The 17,526-nt window shown below is 50.7% G+C and overlaps 5 protein-coding genes across 5 annotated transcripts; 3 read left to right on the top strand and 2 right to left on the bottom strand.

The window, feature by feature from the left end:
- Positions 1-415: 415 nt before the first annotated feature.
- M436DRAFT_10929 (synaptobrevin) lies at positions 416-813 on the top strand (the record flags this gene model as incomplete). The annotated part of the gene is made up of 2 exons (XM_013571461.1): positions 416-517; positions 577-813. Coding segments are annotated over 2 exons (339 nt in total), but the record flags the coding sequence as incomplete, so codon positions are not given.
- A 3,884-nt stretch (positions 814-4,697) lies between these two features.
- On the top strand, positions 4,698-9,562 carry M436DRAFT_64051 (phospholipid-translocating P-type ATPase; the record flags this gene model as incomplete). The annotated part of the gene is made up of 4 exons (XM_013571686.1): positions 4,698-5,141; positions 5,204-8,203; positions 8,257-8,486; positions 8,536-9,562. 4 exons carry the CDS (start codon positions 4,698-4,700, stop codon positions 9,560-9,562), a joined length of 4,701 nt encoding a protein of 1,566 aa, XP_013427140.1.
- A 476-nt stretch (positions 9,563-10,038) lies between these two features.
- Positions 10,039-11,544, top strand: M436DRAFT_14686 (peptidase A22B, signal peptide peptidase; the record flags this gene model as incomplete). Its single annotated transcript, XM_013571465.1, has 1 exon — positions 10,039-11,544. A coding segment is annotated over one exon (1,506 nt), but the record flags the coding sequence as incomplete, so codon positions are not given.
- Positions 11,545-12,338: 794 nt separating this feature from the next.
- Positions 12,339-13,341, bottom strand: M436DRAFT_47606 (uncharacterized protein; the record flags this gene model as incomplete). The annotated part of the gene is made up of 3 exons (XM_013571618.1): positions 12,339-12,494; positions 12,552-13,178; positions 13,249-13,341. 3 exons carry the CDS (start codon positions 13,339-13,341, stop codon positions 12,339-12,341), a joined length of 876 nt encoding a protein of 291 aa, XP_013427072.1.
- A 1,367-nt stretch (positions 13,342-14,708) lies between these two features.
- Positions 14,709-16,947, bottom strand: M436DRAFT_47296 (MFS multidrug transporter-like protein; the record flags this gene model as incomplete). The annotated part of the gene is made up of 10 exons (XM_013571562.1): positions 14,709-14,740; positions 14,793-15,165; positions 15,216-15,489; positions 15,546-15,569; positions 15,621-15,667; positions 15,724-15,908; positions 15,957-16,097; positions 16,150-16,582; positions 16,630-16,733; positions 16,782-16,947. The coding sequence occupies 10 exons, from the start codon at positions 16,945-16,947 to the stop codon at positions 14,709-14,711; spliced, it is 1,779 nt and encodes a 592-aa protein (XP_013427016.1).
- Positions 16,948-17,526: the final 579 nt, after the last annotated feature.

Here is a 17,526-nt window from a genome sequence, read left to right as displayed (position 1 = left end):
GTTGGGCGTCGAGCCATGAGCAGGGTAGTGGGAGATGCGAGCTGAGCTGCGAGCTGAATAGATGGAGAGGAGCAAGGTAGTGGCAGGACGTGTAGACACAAAATAGTAGGGCGAATTGGTGGGCGCTGTGTCCGAGGCGTGGTACCAGGCAGCGAGATTGTTCGATGGTCCGACGGGTTTTGGCTTTGGTTTTGTCGTCGTTGGACCGCACAGCCACATCGTGATCGCGGCGGTTTGAGCTTCTGTCAACCTCCGCCGGCCGACTCTCGTCTCTCTCTCTCGTCACAATCTCAATAAACACTTCTTTGCTCTTCCACAACTTTGCTCTACAAGATCCTGATATCTGCTGCCTGCGCTCTCGCTTCGTTTCCTACAAGTCAGCCAACACCACCTCGCCGCCAACTACACGCCCAACGTCGCCACAATGTCTGAGCAGCCCTACGACCCCTACATTCCCTCTGGCCAGACCGGCGGCGCCAGCAGAGATGGCAACCAGCGTACCGCTGCCCTCCAAGCCGTACGTCGCCCATGAGGTTCCATCCCATGCGTGCGCTCAGCGACTGACTGTTTATGCAGGAAATCGACTCGACCGTCAATGTCATGCGCAACAACATCAACAAGGTCTCGGAGCGCGGCGAGCGCCTCGATAGTCTGCAAGACAAGACCGACAACCTGGCCGTCTCGGCGCAGGGCTTCAGACGCGGCGCCAACAGAGTCAGAAAGCAGATGTGGTGGAAGGACATGAAGATGAGAATGTGCCTGATTGTCGGCATCATCCTCTTGCTCGTCATCATCATCGTCCCCAGTGGTGTGTTTTCTTTGTCCTCACTCTCTGTCTTGCAGGATTCCCGACTAACACGAAACAGTCGTCGCAACAAAACATCACTAGAGCGACCCGTCCTCGACACGTTTTGATGAAATGATCCTCCAAGTCTGCGAGGCCTCTGATTGAGAGGCTTGCCTATTATACCACCCTGCCATGATTCCCTCGTCTGTTCGAATCCACTCCGATACCACGACATGCCCCGACTGCACTTAACGAATTGGCGCATCAAGGAGCATCTGCTGATCTGTTTCTTGACTTTACGATTGTTTTCCTGCCTCTGCACTAGCCATGGGTCTTTATACGTGTAGTAATATGATTGTTTTTCTTATTCACTTCTCCCGTCTCTCGTCTCTCTGCTGTAAAACTCGACGTCTCAAAGTGATCACGAGCTTCCTCGTAAAGCGCTGATGTATTGCTTCCAGAAGACACTCCCTCCCCATGTGCTAGATCCTGTCACTGCTACATACAACTTTTTACATCAAAACTTAGGCGGAGCTGAAGCTAACAGAATGCATGGTTCTTTATATATTGTAGCAAAGGCTCTAACGTTTAGATGAAATTTGCATTTGAATGGCTTCAGCTCCGCATGTAGGTTGTCGTAAAGGAGTCGCGTGTATCTCGCCCGTCAATCGCACGCGAGCATCTAGTCCTGGAAAATGGCACTTGGAGCAATTGGTGCTCCAAGTGAACAATCCTGCCAAGTTTTACTCTGCTAACGATCTGTGTGATTACGGCAGGGTCTACCATGATCATGAGTGGGAGTGTCGAAAGGATCTGCCTGGTCTTCATCCCCGAAAGACGAACCATGAGTATATCACTCATGGTATAGTCGAATATCCCAAAGATGACAGATTGCAGCAAGCCGCATGGGGTGACCTTGTGGTTGCTGGTATATTCGAGCTCATCCCTGAGCTAAAGGTCTGCTTCTGTTCCAGGGCAGCAGGTCTTTATACAGTTCTACGCCACATCCGCACTTCTAACTATAACGAAGCTCGCACAACCACTACTCGTGAGCTTGTGGTTGCGCAGGAGATAGCCTGGCTACACACGCGTTTGCAGCCAGGTGAAGTAAGAGAACAAAGCAGGCCGAATCTCTGGATGCTCCTATATGCACTGACTTTTCACAGAGACTTGCAGGCGATAAATTGTTCCAGGAGCTCATTCTCAGGCTCGGCTACACTCGTAAGTTGGTCTAAGATGTCATGCTTGAACGTGCTTGTATTAATTGGTAACGCAGGACAAGATCTAGATGAAAACCTGTATGCAGGTTTTGGAGTGTTTCCTTCCAACTTGCCAGAGATGCGGTCTCTATATTACCTAGCAATCAACGTCCAGACTGTGTTTGGTGGCCAGCCGCTAAGCGCTTTGGTGCGGACAAGTACTTACTCGAGATCACCACTTCCCGAGATTCTTGGGGGAGATGATGCATACTACGATGCATCGTCCAAGCCTAGACTGACCGAAGTCAATAACGATGGCTATGAGATTAAGCGCAGCTGTGGTCTGCCCTGTCGTTGCAGCATCTGGGCGAAAACTCGCAAGCGCAAGCAGATTGGGGAAGAGGCCGAGGAGGACGGGGAGGACGGGGATAACGACGAGGCGAAGAAACCCCATCAGTCTGCAGCCACAGGCACTTCCACGAACGACGACCATGCGGGAGCCTCAGTCTTAACGGAAAGCAACAGCTTCGAGGGGTCCGATCGCCAGGCTCAAGACGTCTCAAGCGCGCAAGAGCACCACATCATGTTGCTCACATACAAATGCTCTACTAGAGCCACTTACTAGAGTTTTCAGAGATTGACCAGATGCAGATGGATACCAATGGAGCCTTCATAACCAACGATATGAGAATAACTTTTACGATTTATTGAATACTGTCTTGACCCTTGCATAGGTGCATACACGAACCAGCAGTTGCAACGCAACGTCGTTGTGAGCCAGAGCGGCATTGACTACCTAAGGAGCATACTTGCTTTTTCTTGATCTGTAGCTATAAAAATGCACCGTAGTCTCGAAAACCACGACAGTATCCATTGGGATGTCTCCTTGGATACGTCTTGGACCCTGAAACCATCGTGCATTTTTATGGCGATAGTTCCACTTGTACCTTTGTGAGGAGAGCGTGGAAGCTACAATCTTTGAAGGGGGCCTCATGAGCCGGGCGCGGACGACTGTACCTACGAGTAAACAGCTCTCCGCGTGAGCGTACCTGCTCTCAAACACTTGCGTGTTTTTATAGCTCGATCTGACACGTAGTGAGTATGTGGCCAAGTTTGACAAGAGACAGCGGCTATGAACTGCACATCTATTTGGATACGAGGAGCGTCCACGGACGTGGGTTGTCTGACGTTCTTTCACTGGCAGTGTGAATCGTTCGGAGATTCCTGTCCAGTCACAATGTTCGAGTGTCATTAGACGCAGTCGAGACAGGAAGATCCGTGTTATACAAATGTGTTCGGAGATGCCGTGGTTGCTATGAAGGTCTTTGACAGTTCAAGCAGATACTTTGCTCGTGTCGAGTCATGTCACTGCTGCGTCAGAACAGGGTCCAAAATCGAGTTTCAGTATTGTGAACAGACATCTTTATGCGTTCAGTTTCCGATGGGATCCACGCTGCCGCTGGATATTTGAGCCGAATCTGCATGCTCGTGTTCCAGGCATATCTCCGAAGACGTGTCAATCGATGCAAGCAGCAATACATCAGATGTACAATTCAGCTGCGAAAAGAGACCAGCTTCTCCACGACCAATTGCGGAAAGGAGGCTCAATAAATTGCAAGGACGCTAAAAAGCCAGTGATCAACCTCGTGCCGGCAAATGTCAGATTGATGACGAGGGAATTGTTTGGGAGCGCTTTCTCACGAGGGAAGAGAGAATTCGTCAATATTCTCTTGCTCACAAGTAGCTCGATGCCCAAGCCGTGCTTTCTTGCCGGGAGAGCAGCAAGCCGAGTTATGTGTGCACGCCGGCCAAGAATGTGGGTCACGTACCGGCATCCAGCCATGCAAGAAGCGATCAACGCGAAAAGTTCGTGTTCAGTTGCGACGGTAGGTTAAAACATGCCAAGCGGATTGCCGCGTTTGATGAGATCTTATTTCATGGGCCGCAGAAAACGTTCTAGCTGAGGGGCCAGCACAGGGAGAGATATGGAGCAGTCATAGCAGCGAGCAGATAATGCTCCGAGATTTCTTATTATCTGATCAAGAAGGAATCGTAACGAGCGGAAAGGCGGATCTGGAAGCGAATGGCAGTTTGCAGCAATTGCTAAAGTCGTCAGAACCCAGGGCTCTCGTAAGCATCGGCGTTAAAGATGGCCGCAGGATTCGGATTCGGAAGGTCCGAGAGCCGTGCCCGTTAGGTAGGAGGTGGGAGGAGGAGCAATCGGCCAAGCAGCCCCTACTCAGCAAGCAACAATTTCAATAATACCTCCCTGAGACAGACGTGTGAGCGTAGACATCTGTCTGACAAAGCGCAAAGTCTCGTCGGTCGTCAGGAGAAAAAAAGCTCGTTCGACCGAAGATCGTTCATCGAGTGGAGCGCAGTTTGGACAGTCGTACAGCGAAAGTCGTCATTACATTTCTTTCGACTCTCGCGTTTCGAGACGTTCTGCCGCGTTGGACGCATCCGCCGCTTTCCTTGCCGTCCACAACACTCATTGCCCTTCTTCCCAGCCCGACACCATCTGGGCAGATAATTCCCGACTCCTGTCGCCTCTCTCGCTCGCTCGCTCACTCTGTATCGCATGCTTGTAGCCTCTCCGCAACGAGCCTGATCCCGGCTCCTGAGGCTCACCTGGACGCCTCGGCGCCCACCTTTTATGGTCAACACCGGTCAACAATCTTCTATCTTGCCTCGTCTATCTATACCTCACCATGGCCATCCAACCCTACCAGGAAGACAATGAGGCTTCCTCGGGTCCTCACGACACGGCCCCCGCGAAACGATTACGCTGGGCTACGCAGAGAGTGACCGGCTCGCAAGGGGGTACAAAACGCCAATCCATCCTCAGACGTCTCTCGCATAAAAAGCGCTCCACCGACGACTCGACTAAGCGAGAGTCAAATGGGACTGATCTCGAATCCGTGCCCGAGGGATCCGAGGCCTCGGTGGAACAAGCTGGGGCCGGTCGCCGTGTCTTCTTCAACATGCCACTGCCCGAAGATGCACGCGACGAGGAAGGCCATCCTACCACCCAATTTGTGCGAAACAAGATCCGCACTGCCAAGTACACACCTATCAGTTTCATCCCCAAGAACTTGTGGTTCCAATTCCACAACATCGCCAACATCTACTTCTTGTTCATCATTATCCTCTCGGTATGCAACTCGCCATCAAGCTTGCTTCTGCTCCCAAAGCTGTACTAACCAGCCCTTGTCAGATTTTCCCCATCTTCGGCGCCACCAATCCCGGATTGAGTGCTGTACCGCTAATCGTCATCGTCTTCATCACAGCAGTCAAGGATGCAATCGAAGATTGGAGACGAACTGTTCTTGACAATGAGCTCAACAACGCACCTGCCCACCGCCTTGTCGACTGGGAAAACGTCAACACAGCCGAGGACCGAATCTCGCTGTGGCGAAAGTTCAAGAAAGCAAACACTCGAGCCATCACATATGTATGGCGCCTCTGGAAGAACCGCAAGGAGCCAAAAGATGAGAAACGTAACTCCCCGAAAGACAAAGCCTTGGACGAGGGCAGACCTTCTGCAGATACCCGACGACCATCCATGCATTCTCAGCGCATGTCTGCGATGACCATGGCTACCGAAGAGCCTGGTGCTATGGAGATGACTCCGGTACACTCGCCGATGCCCGCTCCTTCTATGGAAGGGAGCAAAGAGATGGATTTGGGCGATCACGTCAGCATATCCCTCAAAAACGATGCTCTCAGACCAGGCGACGCGCACCAAGTCGTTGAAGTCGCAAAGGATCCTACTGACACTAGCGCGCCTATATCGAAGCGATTCTATGGCAACATTATCAACCCCAGCAAACCCACCGGCAAAGCGCGATTCAAGAAAGATTGCTGGAAAAACGTCCAGGTTGGAGACTTTGTAAGGCTCTACAACGAAGAGTCCATCCCCGCAGACATTGTCGTTCTATCGACTTCAGATCCTGACGGTGCTTGTTATGTGGAAACAAAGAACTTGGATGGAGAGACCAACCTCAAGGTGCGCCAGGCTCTGCACTGCAGTCAGAAGGTCAAGAGAGCTCGTGACTGTGAACGTGCCGAGTTTACTCTGGAAAGTGAGCCGCCCCATGCCAACCTTTACTCTTACAGCGGAGCTGTTCGATGGAAGCAACACGGCAGCAAGAACTCTGAGGTTGAAGCTGCGGAGATGGCCGAACCAGTCTCTATTAACAACATGTTGCTTAGAGGCTGTTCTATCCGCAACACCGAGTGGGTCTTGGGTATCGTCGTCTTCACTGGAGAGGAAACCAAGATCATGCTCAACTCTGGTATCACCCCAACGAAACGCGCACAAATCTCGAAGGACCTGAACTGGAACGTCATCTACAATTTCATCATCCTGTTCTTCATGTGTCTCATTTCCGCTCTTGTCCAAGGTACTACCTGGGGCAAGGGCAATGAATCGCTTGATTTTTTCGAGTTTGGCTCCTACGGTGGCACGCCAGGCCTCAACGGCTTCATCACATTCTGGGCTGCCATTATTCTCTTCCAAAACTTGGTACCCATCTCTCTTTATATCACTCTGGAGATTATCCGCACTGCTCAGGCTTTCTTCATCTACAGTGACACTTTCATGTACTACGCGCCTGTCGATTATCCCTGCACTCCAAAGTCGTGGAATATCTCCGACGATCTTGGTCAAATTGAATACATCTTCTCTGACAAGACTGGCACGCTCACCCAAAACGTCATGGAGTTCAAAAAAGTCACAATCAACGGCGTGCCCTACGGAGAAGCATACACTGAAGCTCTGGCGGGAATGCAGAAACGACAAGGAATCGACACGGACGCCGAAGGAGCTAAAGCCCGTATACAAATAGCTCGCGGCAAAGTTAAGATGCTCGAGGATCTACGCAAGCTACACGACAACCCCTATCTTCTGGACGAAAACGTGACCTTTGTGGCGCCTGATTATGTTTCCGACTTGACTGGAGCTTCTGGACCTGAACAAAAAGCAGCAAACGAATATTTCATGCTCGTGCTCGCGCTTTGTCATACAGTAATTACTGAGCGCACTCCTGGTGATCCGCCGAAATTGGAATTCAAAGCACAATCCCCTGACGAGGCTGCGCTCGTCGCAACAGCCAGAGATTGTGGCTTCACCGTCCTGGGTCGTTCAAACGATGGTATCATCGTTAACGTCCTTGGTGACGAGCGTGAGTACACTGTGCTCAATATCTTGGAGTTCAACTCATCCAGAAAACGCATGAGTGCCATTGTACGCATGCCCAATGGAAAGATTGTCCTTTTCTGCAAAGGTGCCGATAGTATCATCTACTCTAGACTCAGGAAGGGAGAACAGCAAGAGTTGAGAAAAACAACTGCTGATCATCTTGAGATGTTCGCTCGGGAGGGTCTTCGTACTCTCTGTATCGCTCAGAGAGAACTCGGGGAAGAAGAGTACCAGACCTGGAACAAACAGCACGATATTGCTGCAGCGGCTATCCAGAACCGTGAAGAGAAGCTCGAAGAGGTTTCAGACGCCATCGAACGCGACCTTTCGCTTCTGGGAGGAACCGCTATTGAGGACAGACTCCAGGATGGTGTACCCGATGCAATTCAGCTCCTTGCCCAGGCAGGGATCAAGCTGTGGGTCCTGACTGGCGACAAGGTCGAAACAGCTATTAACATCGGATTCTCCTGCAATCTGCTAGGTAATGATATGGACCTGATTGTCTTGAATGTTCAAGATGAAAACCTGGCCAGCGCTGAGGCAGAGCTTGACAAGAATCTGGCCATCTTCGGCAAAACTGGATCTGACGAAGAACTCAAGGCTGCAAAGAAGAACCACGAACCACCAGCACCGACTCACGCCGTAGTCATCGATGGAGAGACGCTGAAGCTGATGCTTGACGACAAGTTGAGGCAGAAGTTTTTGCTCTTGTGCAAGGAGTGCAAGTCGGTTCTTTGTTGTCGTGTCAGTCCCAGTCAGAAAGCTGCCGTTGTTGGCATGGTTAAGAATGGGCTCGACGTCATGACTTTGGCTATTGGCGATGGTGCTAACGACGTCGCCATGATTCAAAAAGCTCATGTTGGAGTTGGTATCGCTGGTGAGGAAGGCAGACAAGCAGTCATGTCTTCTGATTACGCGATTGGTCAATTCAGATTCCTCACAAGGTTGGTATTAGTCCACGGACGTTGGTCGTACCGCAGACTCGCAGAGACCATCGCAAACTTCTTCTACAAGGTATGCTATTTGCTTCTGTTGATTTACATCGAATCATCGCTGACATCACTCAGAACATCATCTGGACTTTCGCTCTCTTCTGGTACCAGATCTTCGCCAACTTCGATTGTTCATACATCTTCGACTACTCGTACATTCTACTTTACAACCTAGCGTTCACCTCTTTGCCGGTCATATTGATGGGTATCCTGGATCAGGATGTCGATGATAAAGTGTCGCTTGCAGTTCCCCAGCTTTACAGGCGTGGTATCGAGAGAAAGGAATGGACACAAATCAAGTTCTGGTACGTTGGGATGACTCTGAGCTATATACTTGAGCTGACACACATTCAGGACATATATGATTGACGGACTGTACCAGTCACTCGTTTGCTTTTTCCTTCCCTACCTGCTTTTCCGACCAGCAAACTTCAACACAGAGTCAGGTCAGAACGTTAATGATTACCAGCGCATTGGTGTCTACATTGCGAACTCCATTGTGGTGGTGGCCAATGTTTACATTTTGATGAACGCCTACCGCTGGGATTGGTTCTTTACCCTCATCACGACGATCTCTATCCTGCTTATCTGGACATGGACCGGCATCTACTCTTCGTTCACGGTCGGCTTTACTTTCTACAAGGCGGGAGCCGAAGCTTACGGATCTTTGAGCTTCTGGGCGCTAACGATGATGGTCATCATCATTGCTTTGCTTCCTCGCTTCGCCGCAAAGTCCTTCCAGAAGATCTTCATGCCTCGTGACATTGATGTTATTCGTGAGCAGGTCAGACAAGGCAAATTCGACTACCTCAAGAACGTGGATCCGGAAGGGCCGGACAACGTCTCACCACCACCTCCAGAGAAAGTGTCAGATTCTACCTCGAGTTCGGAGATAAGCAAGCCTTCGGGGGCGCAGAGACTTGCTCACAAGTTGTCTCATAACAGGGTTCCCACCGAAGATGAACGGCCAATCTATCCACCCTCGATAGCAGCGACAGCAACGACACGCAACGCCAGATCGCACAATGGCAGTGATGGTACCGATTATACTGGACATCGATCTTCGACAGAGCGGACATTCCCTGCGTTTGGGCAGGTGACGTCTCGCCCGTCTGAGGACTTTGGGCACAGCCCGATAGATTTCTCTCGACCTCCGATCATTGCTGGTGGATTCGAGTCACCTGCACCACGACCAAGTTACGATCGACCAAGACCTTCGTTCGACCGGTTGAGGGCTAGCATGGACTTTGAAAGAACCCGTCCGTCCTTTGAAAGCTCGCGAGACTTCACCAGTGCAGCATATTTGTCGCGGGTGGAAAGTAGTCATACACCTGCTGGTACACCTGCCGCGGAGCGGAAAGACATTGGTTATGCCATGTAATAAGAGTGTGTTGTGATGATTGTCTGTACAAAAGGCCAGGAGCGAGGGCGTCCTGTCTCGGTTGTCTTGATTAATGTCTGTTTCACGTGGTGTCTTGGCCATGGTTTTTGATGAATTTGATTTTTTGCATAGATTTGATTCAAGTTAGTTAGGATTCCCTGCTGTCATTCTTTGAGACAAAGCGGTTGCCTTTGGCTGTTGATAGGTTTTGAATATCATTGAGTTTATCGTTCTGTCTGATACTTGGTGTGGAATGCGCATGCGTGTCTTGGCGTTTTGGTGCCAACTCGGCGAGACAAGAGGCAACGTGACTTAAGAGCATGCCACAGCAGCAATTGATTCTTTCACTTTCTCCCCTTTCCCAGCAGCTCAAAGTTGCATGAGTAAAAGAAGGTAAACCCTGTTGCGATCTTACCAGCTCTGCACACAACAACAGCATCAGCATGGCCACCAACGGCGGCGACACCGGCCCTGGACCGGTTAGCGAAATGCTAGGCATGTTGGCCTACACATTCGCTCAAGTACAACCGATGCTTCCCCTCTATACCCATCTCGTTCTGTCGGCGCTATTCCCCATAGTCACAGGTGCTTACTCTTCCCTTTCACGCCCTTCATCAGCAGCAAAACCCATCAAGGATACAAAACTTGAGCATCAAGCCGATGAGCAAGACGACCAAGATGATGACGAGGATGGCATCCAGAAGATGGAGGGACTGAGTCCCAGTGACGCTATCATCTTTCCCCTTCTCGCTGGATGCACACTGGGCGGTCTTTACCTACTTATCAAGTACATGGGTGCTTCGCTCTTGAACAAGGTCCTACGTTGGTACTTCTCTGCAATGGCCATTTTCAGCGTCGCCAAACTCATCAATGACGGTCTTGGTGTGGTCGAGTCTTTCTGCTTCCCTCATTACTACACTGAAGGAGGAGTCTTGTGGAAAGTCAGCCAACCTGAAAGAAAGGCAATCCACTCAGCCATCTGCACCAGACCATCTCCTCTACCAGGAGTCCTCGGTCGCATCATTCTCCCTGAACGCATTATCGAAGGTTTCTGGACATTGCGCGGTCTTCTTAGACGCAAGTACCGCTTGCAACTCCATCTGTCCAGCTTGATCTCGTTCAAGGTCACTCTTACTCTTCGCACAATCCTCTCGACTGTCCTCGCACTCGCAACCATCTTCTATGTCAACTTTGTATCTGATGCGTGGTGGCTCACCAACCTACAAGGCTTTGCCTTCTCGTACAGCGCGCTTCAGCTCATGTCGCCTACCACCTTTGGAACCGGTTCCCTCATTTTGAGCGCCTTGTTCTTTTACGACATCTACTTCGTTTTCTACACTCCTCTGATGGTCACTGTAGCCACCAAACTCGATGTACCCATCAAGCTGCTTTTCCCTCGTCCCCTTGAAGAAGGACAGGTCACTGCGGACAGAAAGCTGGCTATGCTTGGTCTGGGAGATATTGTGATTCCCGGCATGATGATCGGACTGGCTCTCAGATTTGATCTCTACATGTTCTATCTGAAGAGACAGACGAAGCGCTTGAGTTCTGCTACTCCCGATGCCGACAACAAGGACAAGAGCACGAACAAGGCCGAGGAAGATGTTCACAAGGAACCCTATCGCCCTGTCACCGGACATTGGGGCAACAAGTTCTGGACCACTTCCTGGATTGGCCGCTCCTTGCTACCCAAATACGATCCTACCAAGAAAGCCACGCGTAACCCCATCCCTACGTTCGCGAAACCATACTTCTATGCTTCCATTGTGGGCTACATTCTTGGAATGTGCGTCACACTGGGAATCATGCACATCTTCCAGCACGCGCAGCCTGCTCTTCTCTACCTGGTCCCTGGTGTTCTGGGCAGCCTGTGGTCGACTGCATTGGTTCGAGGCGAGATCAAGCAGATGTGGGACTTCACGGAAGCAAGCGATGAGGAAGAGGAAGCAGGCGAGGATAAGGACAAGAAGAAGGAGGAAACCAAAAAAGATACAGAGGAAAAGACCGAAGACGAGAAAGAGGCCACTTCTTGGTGGGGCAATAGTTTCTTCTCGGCTGAAAAGACAGAGCGCAATGCAAAGAAACTCGAAAAGAGAATCGCAAAGAGCGTGGGCCACGATGAGAAGGATGGTGGGGAAGGCAAGAGTAGTGGCATGAAGACCACTAAGAAGGAAAAGGACAACAAGGGCTTCTTCCATTTCTCCTTGACCCCCGCCGTTCCCAAGAGCTCACTGCCAAACGATGGAAAGAAACGCCCACCATTTGATACGGACAGCGCTACCTTGATCAGCGATTCGCAAGCACTTGGACAAGGTCCCAGATGGAGAGGAGCAGGCCCCCAAGAAACTGAAGAGGAGCGAGCCGGCAAGAGACGACGCATCTAATGATGCTTAGCGATTTGATAACGATTGGCAGAGTAGATACTACAAGGAGTAGTCAACGGAAATGGAAAATGCCATGACAATTCATTACAAGTCCTCTCGTTGGATCGAGAAGCAGCAGTTGTAACTGAGAAGGTACGACACCCAGCTTACTTGAAGGAGTTAGTGTGTCTGGTTGCTCCCTCCCTCCTTCCTCCTTCTTGCAGTCGGTCATCAAGTCCAATCTTACAAGTCACATTCATTAGCTGTGGTATTTCGCTGTGAAATATGTCCCAGACAACTTCGTGACAGGGATGCGAGTGGAGGGGTCTTAAGATTCTTCTTCATAGCGTGATATCATAGGTATCGTTTCGTATCGTAGCACATGCACGTAGCTGGTTCAAGCATCGAACCGGTTACTTGTCGTTAGCCATCAGACTCAGGAAAACTCCCCAACCAATGCCAATGACGCCGCCAAAGACTGTACGGTGCTCGAAGGGAACAAGGGTGAAGCTAATGATCGAGACAAGAGGCCAGAGCTTCTGACCGGCGAACAGAAGCGGGAAGAGGTCCTGCGTAAATGTCAGTGAAACATGTCACTACGTGCGTTGATGTAGAGCAACACATACCGTGTGCAGAGCAGAGAGAGCAGTATCAAGCGACTGGCCCTTCAATAAAGCAATGCCGACAATGAACAAGGCGTTGTTGACAACGGCACCGAAGGTCTGGTCCAGAGCGAACTTGATAGCGGTGTTCTTGATGCTCAAAGCTCTGGGGTTTGCCGAAGCAGGGGGCTGAGCAAAGGTGGTGTCGATCTTCTTCTCGATAGCTTGACCATCGTGGGTGCTGAAGGTCTGGGCGCGAGTGGGAGGTTTGGCCAAAGGGGACTGGTTGATGCCAGCACGAGCCTCGAGCTCCTTTGCCTTTGCCTTGACAGTATCGACGCCCTCGCTGGCACGACGTCTAGCGTTCTTGACAGCATCACCGTCTGCTAGAGCAGTGGTGGCTGCCGAGGCCTTTTCCAGGACGGGGGCTGCCGTCTCTTCAATGCGCTGCAAGGTGGGAGCAGCGGCGTCGAGGGCGGCCTTGACTTGGGGCTGTTGAGCGATGCTTGCGACGGTACCGGCATCATCGGGCGAGGTGTAGCTGGGGAAGGTGGATTCCATCCATGACTGCCAGAGGAAGTTGGGTGGGCACGAGAGGAGCGTGAATGCTACGAAGGTGACCAACGGGCCAGTGTCGAGGCTGTAGCCATGCTGCACCGACAAGTCAGTCCAGTGCAACAACAATTGCAAGAGCTTTGCAAGGCCCCGTGGAAGTACTTACGCCTCGGCGGTAGCAAGAGATGAGCTGAGCGAGAATGTTCGAGATGGCGCTCAGGACGCAAGCTTGAATGGTTGCTTTGACGATTGGCTCCATGTCGACGCGCTGCGGATGACGAAATGCTGCCGTGTCTTTGTTACTTAGTCGAGTTACTGCGAGGTACGAAGAACGCAGGCCGAGGTGATGAATAGTGGAAAGCAGTGAGATAGAATTGAGAATTGAACACTTCGAGCCCTTTTTTGACAAAGGTGAGGACGTTTAGTTATTTCATATGAAAAAGGAAGGTGCCCCTTCGTCATTCACTTTCGCGTGGGTGAAGCTGTTCAAACCACAACCACGTCCTCTCCAAAAAAATCTCACAAAATTCTCTAGCGACAACACTCGCTTGAAACACATACTGTCGACACACCGATCACATTGGAGATTACCCGTACATTGCTAAAATGATCTTGAGTTTGATTTAGGAGGATTGTTGAGAGTTGATTGGTGCAGGACTGTAGATGTTGTCGAATAATGATGATCTGCCCTGGTCCGCTCATTCTCGTTCTTGACCGACGCGTCCTTTCTACTTTGAAACATGTGACTCTCAGATTGCCCTTGATGGCATAGTACGGGACATACGCGCGAAGCAAAGGCCAGGAAGAGGCTAGATCACGGAGTTGATTGATCGTGGCGTAGCCCAGATAAGCCGCCCTTTGGTTCTTGTTCTCGTTGCAAGATAAGAAGGACGTGGGATCCTTGGGGTCACCAGCCTGTTACCTCGATTTGGGTTTGAAAGAGGTCTGCTATTGAGATCGCCAGCGAAACCGAAGAGGTGAAGATGTCAGTGTGTGTACCGTGGTCTTCTTCGACGCAGACATCTATAAGTCTGGATGAGAAGCGACTTCGGACTCTGTGAAGGAAGGGCTTCAATGGCAGGAAGTACTTCCTCAGAGAGGGTACTGCCGCGGAGAAAGCGTCGCGCCAGAGGAAGCACTTCGGCGAGAGAACGGCTTGAAAAGAGCAAATGCGTGAACGGTGGAAGAGCTTCGGTAGCAGAGACTCAAGGATCTCAAGGCCAGTGATTGTAAGAGTGAGACTGATGGAGGAAGGCGATGCGAGCGATGTATCAAAAGGTAAGAAGGTTTGGTGAGCGGTGTTGGTGAGGGGTCGTGGTAACAGGTGATGAGTTGGTGTTTTGTGTATGCGGAAAAAAAGGTTGGTCGGAAGTGGATGTTTGGCAAAGAAGGCAAGTACTGGACGAATATGGGGTTGACAATAGTCTGCCTCTACAAAGGCTGAATTTGTACATTGAAGTAACTCATAACAGTCTCCCGTTGCAGAACCACAGTTGTCCGGCGGATCGTCTCTTGCTCCACTTGAAACGAACATGGATAGCAGTCCAAGAGCGAGCGATTCAATCAGCCCACAATAAGACACTAATTAGGTTTGATATGTCGAGATTCATCAAGAACGCAGTTGTACTAGTGCATAACAACAGCGACGTGGTCGTCCACTGAAGAGAGTCAGCTCAAGAACGCTCAATCGATACCCTGGGCGACACTCACTGTACTTGTTGATATCTCCCAAGAAGCAGGCTGCGATGATGGATACGGCTCCGAACGCAATCGACACGTAGTAGACGTACTTGTATGCTTCCGCGTAAGCCATTTGCCCTGCAAATACAACCATTTCATAGGCTCCGGGCACCCCTTTGATACCCGGGAGTGTTTCCAGTTCCGTTAGCAAGCTTGCCCCTGTGAGCTCAATGGCCGCCTTAATCACAGCCGGACTTGTGATGTTCAGCTTGTATACCATCGTTCCTCCGATGTACTTAGTCGCGGAGGGGACGAACTTGTTAATAAAAACATTGTAATATACGGTGTAACCAATCGATCCGCCGATCACGCGAATGGCCAGAGTCAGTGCTGCTACTGTTGCCTACAGATCTTGTCAGCTGGGATTGGTCCGATCGGATTGTGTGAACGAACGATTAGATCGTCAGGGCAAATAATCGTGGTGATGATCGAGGCGGGAACGACAATGCCACCAATACCGAGGCCGGCGACCACGAGAACTCCCCAGAGCTGGCCGAGGTTGTCAACACGAGCGATCGAGAGTGCTCCACAGCCGGCTGTCATGAGAACCGAGGAGACGATCATCAACGCCTTGTTGTGGCCACGGAAAACCGAAAGAAGCCAAAGGACGATACAAGCTCCTGCCAGGATGGAGAAACCAACAGGAAGTCCACGAATACCTACACCACTATCAGATAGTCAGCATTCACTACACTCACTCTGAGGTCGTCCTCGAAGCCTTACACAGGATCGTGGCCATATATGTTACTACCAGGCAGTCAGCATCGTTCTACACGCTTTAGAATCGTGGCATCTTACAATGCCATCGTGGGCCAAAACATCAGGATACTAAAGAAATTGGCACCCTAAAGCAATGTATAGTTAGCACGATGCACGAAAATGTATGGTAAGCACATCTTACACTGATGAATGTGATGAGTAGAGTCAGAGACAAGATTCGAGGCTCTTGGCGGAGTCGCTTCGGGAACATCGGGTACTTGGCTCCATAGGCCTCCCAGAAGCCAAAGGCGACAAGAAGTACAGCTCCGAGAATGAGCGGTGCCAGCACGTGAGCACTGCCCCACGAGTATTGGTAACCACCCCATTCTGCAGTATATTAGCTTGATTGGAGGCATCAAGGACTCGAGAACTTACGCATGCCAGCCATGAATAGAATCATACCGCTAATGCTAAGGAGACCGCCGACAAAGTCGATTTGCTTGAGGATTTCTGCTTTCGAGAGTCCTTGGGAGTTGACTCTAGGAGGCGGGAAGTAAAAAACGGCTGTCAGAACGACTGTCGAATGGTCAGTCACAGTCTCTCAGGGCGGATGCACAATATATCTTACGGCCAATGAATGCCCAGATGGCGCAGAGTGCGCCAACCCATCGCCACGAGGAATGGGCAGCTATCAGTTGTCCCCAAAGGACACTGGGGCAGAATGGTAGGATGGTGAAGATTAGTATCGCCACATACTTTCCCCTCTTTGCGGTAGGAGCAAGTTCACTTGTGGCAGCCAGAGCGGTAAGCTCGTTGATACCAGCGCCAATTCCTGCGAAGACCATGCCGCCGATGAAGACATTCATGCTGTGAGCAGTAGAGCAGATGATCATGCCAATGACGATAGCAGCTGCTCCAACGAGAGCGACGTATCTTCGACCAAAGATGTCGCTGAGTGAGCCAACAAAAGGACAGACTGCTGCTAGGGACAAGAGGTTCGCCAGGACGAGCCAGATCCAACGATCAGCACCACCAATGTCTGCGTAAATATAAGGAGGGATCTGAAAATCAGCACAGCACATTTTCACTAGAGCGCTAGGTGGCTTACTCCTCCAAATAGATAGACGGGAATCTGAGAGCCAGTCCAGAGGAACGCCATGGCAATAAGACTCATCATACGGTTGAAGGACATGGGAGGTTCAGTGTAATGATCTAGACTGATTAGCCATGATAAACCTCATCGAGTTAGGAGGGACCTACCCTGCTCATCATTGTCGACACGGAGGCCATCTTTGTCAAGGTAACCAGCATTGCCGTGCTCAGAGTCTCTTGTCTGGACTAGCTCAATGTGTTGGGTGGCTTCTTTGCCTCCAGGAAGGGACACAGACTCATTGGAGCCTGTGCCAACCTCGGTGTGGCGAGCCATGGTACTATGGAGAGGGTGTATAGAATAAAGAGAGGATCGGTGTTGTTTACAGGAATGAAGCGTGCATGAATATCGAGATGCACCTACCTTTTTATGTTCGAAGTAGAGATCTGAGTCTGGCTTTGAAGCTACTGCGAGGGCATACCTGTGTGACAAGGAAAGATGGACCGATATGCGGGGATGCAATTCATGATTGGTAGATCAGTAGCAATAGTGTCAATTGACGCCGTTGTGGGTAATGTCCAAGGTCGAAGCCGAGGCTTGATTGGGCCAAGAGGATTCTGTCGCTCGTAGTAGAAGCTTATTTCTAGTGAAGACTTGGTAGAATCAGCGCCACCAAAACATCTAGCAGAGCAGCAGGTACACGCATGTTTCACGAGTCCAGGACAACCTCGATCACACATGTCAATGCTGCCAGTTTTTCGGGAGGCCATACGTTCGACAACCTCATCAATCACACATGCGAACTCACTACTTCAATTGTAGCTTAGGGCGAGAGCCAGAAGGCAGAGGATTGTTGATCAAGTACTTGAGTAGAAGTAGCTGTTTATCAAGCCGAGCGAGACGAGCGGCATACTG

Source organism: Aureobasidium namibiae (genome assembly GCF_000721765.1).
Source record: "Aureobasidium namibiae CBS 147.97 unplaced genomic scaffold scaffold_9, whole genome shotgun sequence".
Lineage (NCBI taxonomy): Eukaryota > Fungi > Ascomycota > Dothideomycetes > Dothideales > Saccotheciaceae > Aureobasidium > Aureobasidium namibiae.
The sequence above is the reverse complement of the archived record's forward strand: the minus strand, read 5'-3'. Positions and strand labels throughout refer to the sequence as shown.